Below are 12,096 nucleotides of genomic sequence, written 5' to 3'. Positions count from 1 at the left end.
TTTGAAAATTTAAAAATCCTTATCAGCACAGTGTTCCAAATATGTTTTAGGTATAATGACTACTAAGTAATTCAGAGAACGCCTTAAATTATTGGCCAATAAATTCAAAGAAAACCCTTCCTAAGTCATAACAATGAAGCTCCTCCAAAAATGGCTGCTATTTCTTTAATTGTTCCTTTCCTTTATAATTTAATTTGTGTTCTAATTCTAAATTCGAATTGATAAGATTTAGTTTGATATATTTAATTCCTTAAAGCATGATGTAGTTCTACGCTTGATGTTTTACCTATTTTATCGTCAATTGTGATACTTTTTCTAGTAATATGAACTAAAGTTCACATGGAGCTTGATTAATTTACAAAAATAGAATGTAAATTAGAGATTGAACTCTAAAACAAATAGGTTTAAATGGTCCATTTAGGGGATCAGTCAACTTTTATTCATAGAAATGTTTCTTTATCGAATTTTTTTAATATTGCTCAAACTAAAAATAAAAAATCTGATAACTTTATCGACTTTAAATTTAGATAATTAAATTAGGAGTCCTCGTGATTATACTTGTGTGTCACTTTCTTAAGATACATTTTTAATAAAAAAATTTACTGATGTGCAACAATGAATTAGATTGACACAATTTTCGGAAATTCTATGGTAATATTAGTCAATTTTATAGTTCTAGTTTTTAGAGTCTTAACAATCCTAAAATTTCTTTCTGTTTTCTATTGATTAACAATCAATAACATGGTTGTTGTATAATGGTATGTATTTTAGTCATTCACTTAGAATGACTAAAAGACATTATACTTAAGTGTATTAGATTGCTTCAAATTTTTTCTATAAAATCAAAATTAAATCAACAAATAGGGTTTTGAGATTATGACCCTTAAATCCCAAAAAGCTTCATTAAATTTGATTTGTGAATTTTTTTATTTATTTTTCATATTTTCGAAAAAATCTGAAAAAATCTAAAAAAAATCATATTATTGTTATTTGATTTTTAGAACTTTAGTTTAAATAGTTGGTCCTCAATTTTATTTTAGATAATTTTAAGATTTTGTTTGCCTCACTCCACTTTTTCATACATGTTCATGACGACGACATGACAATGATGAATAAAATTATTTATTAATAAATATTTTTTATAGAATAAATTAATAATCTTTCTTAAATTTATATAAGAAATTATTTATAAATTAATGAATATAAATTCTTTTAAATTTTCTCTTGGCTTGAGGCCATTTTTTCAATAACATCTCTTTAACCCACACACATTCATTTTATATTATATGTTTGACTTATATAAACACTAAAATTTGAAGAGAAAAATCATGTGGAGTAAAACTCACCCTTTGCCAATCCAAAACAATGAACAACACCAAAAACATCAAACATGCTTTTGGTATATTGTCTAACAACTCACATGTATATCAGGATAACTTGAAATAAGCTTACCCTTCCACATGAGATACATCCTTCCATTATTGTGGTTGCTTCAGCTTCTCCTTGCATATCTTTAAATATAAATTCTTAGATTAAGAAAATTTAATAGTTTTTTTTTCAAAAATTATTAATTAAAATTATTAATTTATTATATAAATAATATTCATTAATAAATTATCCTACTCATCATTATCATTTCATTAAAAGTAAATTTTTTATCCTAATGATAAATAATGTTGAAGAATCTAAAAACTCACTTTTAAAATAGAGATACTAAAAATTACTATGAAATTAGGGGATTTAAGCCTTAATTTTAAAAGTTAACTTTACCTGGGAAGATTTAAAGCAACTGGACGATTGAAGCATTGATGAGGTGAAGTAATTTCCATTGGGTAGCCAAATGGTTTGAAGTTAATTCAAAGGCTTGCGACCATTATTATTCCAGATATTTTAACTTGAAAACAGTTCAGAATCACTATATATAAATTCGAAGTACTAGTAAGCATTATCTTAGTTCAATGTTATGGCTTCTTCTTGTTTGAGTCATGTGCTTGAAATTGAGAAACTCGAGATCTCACCAAAGCCAAACTGGCTTGAACTTCCAAGAGACATAACTATCAACATACTTCAGAGACTTGGAACTCTTGATCTCGTGACTAGTGCATCTGTTGTGTGTCCTCTCTGGTGGAACATCTGCAAGGACCCTCTCATCTGGACCACCATTGACATGATGAGCAATCTCTCTTTCTCACAGAATTACTTTGCATATTATAGTCGATTAGAGAAAATATGTCTCTACGCCATTGACAGAAGTTGTGGTCAACTCAAAAACATACATTTTTATAAATTTGGGACGGATGGTCTCCTCTATAACATAGCCAAAAGGTAATAGGTCTCTTTTCTTTCTTTGTTGTCTTCAATTTAACATTTTTCTTTCCATTTTGTTTTCAAAATTTTCAGAGCAAGTAACTTGAGATGCATTCGGCTTGAAGAATGCCATGAAATTTCAAACAAAGCTTTTTCTGAAGTTGTGAAGAAGCAGCCACTTTTGGAGGAGCTTGTCATTCATCATTGTTATGACTTAGGAAGGTTTTTCTTTGAATATATTGGCGTATGTTGTCCACTTATAAAATCCTTGAAATTTTTCCCTTGCCTAATAAAGGAATGTAATAAGTGCGACAATATTGCGTTTGTTATTGGAAGAACAATGTCAGAGCTTCGGCACCTTACGATTTTTAAAAATGAACTCTCTAACGATGGATTGCTTGCTATTCTAGATGGATGTCCTTCTCTTGAGTCTCTTGATCTCCGGGGATGTTTTCATCTCGACTTGGATCAAAGTTTATTGAAAAGATGCAAAAAGCAGATCAGAGAATTAAGGCTTCCAGCTGATTCTGCAAATCACCATTTAAGCAATTCTAATTATAATAACTATCTACATATGAAAGCTATTTATCGGATGGAACAGTTTATTAAGAGGTTTTGATTAAGTGTCATTGAAAAGTTTGTTGGTTTCATTGTAATCTAGTTTTCATTTTATTATATCTCTTTCTATCTACATTTTGATTGAATACTACTCACTTAACATCTGTTGTAGCATTACTAGTCTCGGGAAATTTTATGCATCAATATCTTTCTAATCTATAAATCCTTGCGCTTATTCTGGGGTAGAGTAGTTTGTTCAGTTAACTTGACAACACATTCAAATTATAAGAGAATACATCCCATATAGGGATCAACCAATTCTTTGCACACGTTCTGAAGTGTTGAAGGAAGCAAAGCAAAACCAAATTCGGCGCCATATCAAAATCAAGGGGTCGCCGACATCCATGACAAAAACAAAACAAGGTGATTGACATTCCAAAAAAATATGAAACCATCATCATCACTCTCACCCTATCAAAATATCTTGGAAGATGAATGTGTGTGTTGAATTAACTTAATGTATGACTAGAGATCATCATGAAAAATGAGTGGGTTAAAATCAAAAGGCACACACACATGCACGCACCAACACACACACAGACGCACGCACACGTACGCACGCACACACAGACGCACACACGCACACACACACGCACGCATGCACACACACACCCACACACACACAGACATAGAGACGCACGCACACACACACGCACGTACGCACGCATGCACACATACACACACACAGAGACGCACGCACGCACACACACAGACACATACACACACAGACGCACGCACACACACACACACACAGACACGGACGCATGCACACGTACGCGCGCACACACACACACACAGAGACGCACGCACGCACACACACACACGCACACACACACGCATGCACACGCACGCACACACACACACGCACACATGCACACGCACACGCACGTGCGCACACACACACACACAGAGAGACGCACGGACGCACACACACACACGTACACACACACACACACACAAAGACGCACGCACACACGCACGCATGCATGCGCACACACACACACACACACACACAACGACGCACGCATGCACACACACGCACACACGCACATACACGCACACACACACACACAGAGACGCACACACACACACACACGCACGCACACACACACACACGCACGTACGCACGCACACACACACACACACAGACGCACGCGCACACACACGCACGCACGCACGCACACACACTCACATACACACACACACGCACACACGCGCACACACACACACACCCTCAGACGCACACACGCACGCACGCACGTACGCATGCACGCACGGATGCATGCACGCGTGCACACACACACACACACACAGACACGTACGCACGCACACACACAGACACACGCACGTACGCACGCACACACACACACACGCGTGCATGCGTATATATATATATATATATATATATATATATATATATATATATATATATATATATATATATATATATATATATATATATATATATATATATATATATATATATATATATATATATATATATATATATATATATATATATATATATATATATATATATATATATATATATATATATATATATATATATGTAAAATACCCTTTTTAGTCCTGTATCTTTAGGGCGGGGTTCATTTTGGTCCCTAAAAATTCAAAATGATTGATGAACATAAGAGGTTAGATTAGTCCTGTATCTTTAGGGCGGGGTTCATTTTGGTCCCTCAAAATCCAAAATGATTGATGAATATAAGAGGTTAGATTAGTTACTTGTCATAGCAGAGTGGCGAGCACGATCCTCTACTTCAATAGAAATAGAAGTTTTTAATATATTGATTTTTCTTTGTTTGATGAAATTCCATAATGATTTTGCTTTAGTTGTGTTGAAATGCTTGTTATTTTCTCTAGCCGTGTAATTTTCATCTTGTTTATTTATGTTCTAAACATGTAGTATGCATTTTCGTTCTCATTTTATTTCTTTCCCTTCTCATTTTATTTCTTTCTTGTTAACCAGAATACTTTCTATTATATATTATATCTTGGCGAATTCCTTTTATATAAGGAAGGCACATATTTCAATTAAAAATATATCAAAAATTTCTTTTGAATTTTTCATTCCTCACACTCTTTACTTTTGTCAATTTTTCTTCCTTTCTTTTATTTGTTTTAATTTTCTAGTATTTTATTTGAAGAATTTTTTGAATATTTTCTTAGAAAAAATTATTATTAGTGGTCAAATTAATATTAAGTTTGTTTTGAGAATTATTCAAATTTCTCCTTGTTTAAAAAATTATTACGATTGTTCTTTATTTTAAATACTACGAGTTATATTTATATCATATTCGATTGATCTTTGTACTATCATATGGTTATTTTATGATCGATTATCTATTGTACAAGTGATAATTGTGCAATAACTGATTTTTTTATCTTGAACCCAATTATTTTTTTAGTGGCAATTTTTAAAACTTTAAAACAACAATATTTAAGAGATTAAATTTAATATTTAAAAATAATATTAAAGTTATTGTAAAATCCTTTCAAAAGTTTAAATAGGAAACATATATTCATGTTTATAATGGGTGATAGGAAATTATGAAAGAAAAAAAATTATGATCTAATTCTTTAAGAGTTAAAATAATGTAGAAGAACATTAACTCTCTTTCAAAATCTACGATCCAAAATATGAATTTTATATTTTTAATTTTATATTCTTCTTACTCTCTTCTTTGTCGATTAACAATCTCTTACATAAAAATTCAATTGGTATTCACACCTCGATTTTGTTAAAACTTAAGATACCATAATGAATATTTTTGTTATAATTAGGTTAAAAGTAGTTTCATTAACCAATCTTTTACTTTTCATTAACCAACTTTGGTTTATCATTAAAAAAATATTTTTAATATCTGAACGTTTATTAACTAACTTTGTCACTTCATTAACCAATTTTTTACATTTAATTAATCAACTTTTTTCACTATTTTAAGTTATTGTTCATGTGCATTGTTCATAGACACTATTCACGTTTCATGTACTGTTTATAAAAATATTATTTTATTTTTAAAATACATTGTTCATCGTATAAATACGATGAACAGTGTATACGGTGTAAGTATTTGGTGTAGGAAATGGTGTAGAAATAGAAATGCTGATTTATTATAAGTTTATTTCGATACTTATTTAAGTTATGCACAGTTCTTAAAAAAATGATTATATATATGAATTTTAATGATAAAATTAATATCATTTATTAAAATACCTTAATTTATTATAATGAATGGCATTATTAAAAAAGAGGGAAAATAATAAATAAAAATATAATAATAATAATAAATTATATATTATATTGGTCTTTTAGAGACACATTTATTTTGATACATAAAAAAATGTAAATAAGACATTTTAATTGAGATTGAGTGAGTATGTGTCGTTACACTTATAAAGAAAATTAAAACATAATTATTTGAATTAACACTTTTTGTGTTTTTCATGAAAAATAATTCATAGAAGGATATTAAAAAAATATTTAAGTGATTATTAATTTATGGAGAAAAGGAGAAAGTGTAAATTTAATACAATTTGCAGTAAATTTCACTTTTTAAAAAATATAAAAAATAAATTTAATATAATTTTCTTAACACCATAAAATCAGAGTTGACGGTTCTGTAAGATCCCAATTTTGACCCTAAGATCCCTCATGCAATTCCATCATAAGCATTAGCATTGGGATCATACCTTGGCATCCTCCTTACCCCTTTTTCATTGAGTTTGTTTTGGGAGAGATCACCAAGCACTTTGTGATTATATCATACTTGTATTGTTTCATTTCACTAACCAAAATACCAAAAATATGTCTTTGCATTTGTCTAACTCTTTTGTAGGAATGACATGATTCCATTGATTCATCAAGTTCACATCTAGGGTTTGAGACCCTCATGAACAAAAAAGCACAACTAAGAATTGATCCAAGAATGGTTATGATCATCATATATGAGTCCCAATGTTCTCTACATGTTATATTGATCAAGTTTTCTTCAAGAGTTTGAGGGTGATTTGCCTTGAAAACCCTAGTTTGACTAGGTATCTTAAGTAACTTCTCCAACAAGCTATCTCACCAATTGATCAAATTTCTAAAGAGACACTTCAAATTTCATATTCTTATGCATATATGATGTACCATGAGCCAAGAAAGTCAAGAGAATTGGAAGATAGCAAGTTGGTTGATGGTGGTTGGCCAGATGGATTCATCTGATCAAAGCTGGGTCTACCTAGACCCTATCTCCTACAATTTTCACCATATGAAAATGATTCCAAGATAAAAGTTACTCTATGTGACATTCCAAACAACTTTCATGTTGAGACATAGAGCTAGTTTTGCTTGGAAAATCATTTTCTATGTTGAAATATTATAGGTCATTTTGTCTAAACCTTAATTTCAAAGTCAACTTCCCAAGGCTATAAATTTCTCAATTTTTATGATATGAAATATTTCCAAGTTTCATAATCAAATTCAATGTGTCTACTTCAACTTTTATGTTTGAAGTGGGAGCTAATTCAACTTTTTTGAGCATGTGATATGAGGTTACATTATAGGTCACTTTTAACCTATACCATTGATCAAGTGATTTTTCCAAACTTCAAAAATGCATAACTCTATCATTTTAAATCCAAATGACATTAAATTGGTGACCATTTTGAAGGTCTTTGAGAGAGATACAACTTTGATGAAGATACTTTTCTCATTTGAAGCCCACATAAAAAGTTAAGCAAGGTGGAATAGTGAGACATATGACTTGACACTTAGAAAAAAATTGATATGTAAAAAATTTCCAAACTTCCACCTCAAATTTCTTCAAGTCACAAACTCCAAATGAAAAGTGTTGAACATGAAAGTTGTTCCTCTTGATCTCACCTTTCCAAAGAGCTCAAATTCATTCATTTTGGACAAAGAATGCATAGGCTGTGTATGGCATGAACATGGTATCATCACTTGGCAATGATCAAACTTCAAATCAAAATGTACACTTGTCTTGCAATCCAAGCTGAATTCAGACTATCTAACATTCATTTGTGGACTTATGGGAATGAGTTTATGGGCCTATGCGTGCCCATGCACCCATGCATCATCAATGACCAAATTTGGAAAGTGAATTCAAGTGTGCAAAAAGCAATGGATTCAGCTATAAATAGAGCCTCATATGCTCAGCAATCAACACACATTCGCGTCAGCTTTGATCCCCCATCTCTAACCCTCACTTTGCAAAGGATAAACCTGAGAAATTCATTTGAATTTGAGGTTGAATTTCCACTGTTTTGAAATTCAAATCTCCAGGAATCCACAGCCTTTTAAGCATTCAATCCTTCTTCTGCAAGCATTTGGAGTGAGATCAAGCACAAGCAAGATCAAAATCAGTTGAATCCACACCTCCATTGAAGGTATTTTCCAGAAATTTTGATCTCTTCGATTCTCTCAAATTCTTGCTCAATTCTATTGATTCTTTGGTTGTCTGAAGTCCTACCAATGTAGGCAAGAAGATTGAGTTACTTTGAGGTCAAATTGAAGCAACTCAGTTCATGTACCTCAAATTGCAACTCCATGTGTTGGCATCTCTCACAACCACAGGATCCATGTAATTTGTTTTAATCACGATCGTTCCTTTTGAATACCAATGTTATGGCGCGCTGACTCATGTGCACGGTGGAACGCGTGTTTCTGGCCACTTGATCTGCCACCTCAATTAATGAGGGAGATCAAGTGGTCCACGTTTTTTCTGATATTTTAATTTTCATTTTAATTGCATTATTTTCAATATTGATCTAAAAAATATAGGACTTTCACCAAAAAATTTCAAATATTTTTCTCTTTCATATTCTGAAGTAAAATTATTTTTTGGATCATTATCAATATTTTTCATGAATTAATTGATTTTGCATTTGTTTTTAATTGTTTAAAAATATTTTTTAATGTCCAAAAATTATGAATTTTTTTCTCCAAGGTCCTTTGACCTTGTTTGACATATGATAAATCTCATGGCCATTTCTTTGGTGTTTTGATGAGATTTTAGGAATTGGACAAACCATATTTAATTTAAATGCACTATTTTAGTATTTTAATTTGAATAAATGCCAAATAAATTTGTTGACCAATTGTGATGACTTGTTTATGTTTGACTCTTGTTGTTGGCCCTTGGTCAAGGTTGATTTGACTTTGTCAAATTAACATCATTGGATATAGGGGATTGATGGAATGTACATTCCATCTCCCAAAATGAATGGATGATATTAATTTGGTAAAAGTCCTCCTTTGACCAATTTATGATTTGATCTATTCCCCTCCCACTTCATCTTATTCCCTTTCTTCATTCATTCATTCCATTTGGCCTATGATATCTCATAATCCTAAGGCTAGTTGATTGAAAAATTAACATGAGTATGGATGAGATTAGGCCACACCTTTTGCATATTCTTTTTGCGTGTGGTATGTTTCATGAGCATAGTCCATTATATTATGCCTCTAACATGCATTAACACCAAAATTCTATTGCCCAACCTCAAATTGTTGTGACTTCTACATAAGTCCAATTACGATTGCTTAACATAGCGCTAAATTTGTGACATAAAAGGCATAAGCATTCTAGTTAGTGAGATTGTAAGTCTCCCCTCTTTCATGGTATTGTGTGGAAACTTGGCCTTCTTTCCTTCCTTTGAAAGATGTTTTGGCTCAAGGATTCATGCTTGTGATAAGTGGGTTGAGTGTTCTCCAAAGAATGTCTTGAAAATGAAAAGCAAAAGCAAAGCAATACTAACTTCTAACCTATTAACTACTAACTTTTAATTTCAAGCCTTTACTTTAATGCAATTTACTTTTAGCACTTTATTTCATTTGCCATTGTTCATATCATTTTAATTGTTTATGTTAATGCAATTTTCACTTTGTCTATTTGGACCATATTGTGTGATATATTTTGTTTGTGTATACTTTGCTTGTTTGTGTGGTCTTTGACCATTAATGTACATAATAATAACAAAAACCTTAAAAAACTTTTGAGTGGATTGTTGGCTTGATCTTGTACAAATGAACTTAGAATCTAGGCAATCTTCCTATGCTAAAGGACTTGGCCAATGCCAACTTGCTGAGAAACCAAGTGCTTGCAATTTGAAATTCATCTGATACATCTTTGAAGACATCTCTAAGTTCATCTGCAACATGATCATTGTGAAGCTGTTATTTTGAACCTGTGACTTGTGGAATTCATCTGTTACATGGGTTATTTTGGAGAAGATCATGGAATGGATAAGCTTGGATGTGGCCATCTTTATTTGATGCCTTGCTATTCAAGATAATATAATTGTACATTTGTGTGTTGTTTGATTCTAAAAAGTCCAAGGGAATTCTGGGTTTCTATTGACATTTTTGTCTATTGGATTGCTACCCATTTGGTCAGATCTTTTCAACTCTAAACTTTTAAATTTTGTACATAGGATAGTCTCTTCATCTTCTCCCTATTTCTTTAATTTCAAAATCTCTCCCTCCATTTTTCAAAATCTTCTTTGTGTGAACTTATTTTGTTCTAAACTTTGACCACTTTTGCAAAAAGATAGAAACTTTGGCCTTATGCCATTGCATTTTCAAACTTATTTTCTTAAACCAAGCTTGTAAATAAATTTAACTATACTTGACCTAAACTTTCAAAAAGAAGCCAGAAAAAGAACTAACTCATTCAAACCATTTTTAGGCCGTTGTGCCTTTCAAACTTAATTTTTGTTAAAAACAATGCATCCACTTTGAAATTTATATCACGAACTACGAGGTTTTGATCCCTCATTTTTATGTTGGTACGTAGGCACGAGACCGAAGGTCTTGTCAAACATAAAAATATAATTAATGAATTCTTTTCTCATCCCCCCATTCTATTTGTTTGTAAACATCATTTTATACCAAGTACATATGCACACAAAAAGGGCCCCCTAGGAGTACCTAGGACACTTTGGGTGCTAACACCTTCCCTCTATGTAACCAACCCCCTTACCTGTAATCTCTGACATTTTATTAGTTTTGATTTGAAAACTTCTTACTTTTGGGTTTTGTTCGTACTTTTTCCCTTTTCCCTTGGAAAAAATAAAATCGCGGTGGCGACTCTTGTTATTTGATCTCTAGCTTGTCAATAGCCTGATGATCATGAATTTCCCGCTACAGAAATTAAGTGGCGACTCTGCTGGGGAGTAGTCTCTTATGGGTTTAGCCTAATTTTTGTGTGTATATATTTATGTATATGATGTTTGTATATATGTATGTGTGATATAATCTGCTTGTTGTGCTTGGTGATCTCTGAGTGGTGAGATAAGTTCTAACCCAAACTTTAGTGCAATTAAGATAGGAGGATGGTATAGTCATGTTCGACTTGTGTGGAGTAGTCCTTAACAAGTTGGCTTGAGATCCATTTGCTCAATGGAGACTCTTTTGGATTTGGAAATGTCACACAAGTATTTATGGTTAGGCATTGCTATCTCTAATTGGGTCCGAGAAGCTGAGGACCTTAGAACATTTAACCCATCTTGGCCTATCTAGGACGTAGTGCGGAAACTATTCAAGTGTATACTTGATAACAGTTGTTACGCGATACTACACTCAAACGAGTTTCTCTTGATAATATTATGGGTCGATGAGTTAGTCATCTTAACCTGTAATATCCGATAGATGGAGTTAAGACTCTGGAACTTTTTAGAACATGATCTACAGGTTTTTATCCTTAGTTCACTCCTTTGGGATGGTTCTTACCCAGACTTCATACTCGTGACTCACAACAAACCCTTGATTCTTGGTTGATCCAATCAAGTCTTGTCAATATAAATGGAACTTGGGTGTTGATAAGGTGTAAACCATAATCCACCAAAATGGATGATTGATCTTGACAATGACTTGATTCATCCCTTGACCTTTGTTTGCCTTGTGTGTGATCCCTTATTTGTGATTGTTGCATTCATGCATTCATGCGCATCATAACATTCATCACACGAAAATTTCAAGGAACTAAGGTATCATTTGCAAATCTTTTCAAACCATGGATTGTGGACGAAGGAACACTAAGAAGTACAGTTTCAGATGTCCCGACTTGAAAGAGTTAAGGAAGCTAGCATCTTTTGTAATAGATCCCTTGGACTTCAAACAACGTCATGGGAAGCTTTTGTCCA

General features: G+C 32.4%; 1 protein-coding gene across 1 annotated transcript; it reads left to right on the top strand.

The window, feature by feature from the left end:
• The first annotated feature begins 1,963 nt into the window (after positions 1-1,963).
• Positions 1,964-2,926, top strand: LOC127122367 (putative F-box/LRR-repeat protein 23). The gene is made up of 2 exons (XM_051052712.1): positions 1,964-2,325; positions 2,401-2,926. The coding sequence occupies exons 1-2, from the start codon at positions 1,964-1,966 to the stop codon at positions 2,924-2,926; spliced, it is 888 nt and encodes a 295-aa protein (XP_050908669.1).
• The last annotated feature ends 9,170 nt before the right edge of the window (positions 2,927-12,096 follow it).

Source organism: Lathyrus oleraceus, chromosome 2 (assembly GCF_024323335.1).
Source record: "Lathyrus oleraceus cultivar Zhongwan6 chromosome 2, CAAS_Psat_ZW6_1.0, whole genome shotgun sequence".
Taxonomy (NCBI): Eukaryota; Viridiplantae; Streptophyta; class Magnoliopsida; order Fabales; family Fabaceae; genus Lathyrus; species Lathyrus oleraceus.
The sequence above is the reverse complement of the archived record's forward strand: the minus strand, read 5'-3'. Positions and strand labels throughout refer to the sequence as shown.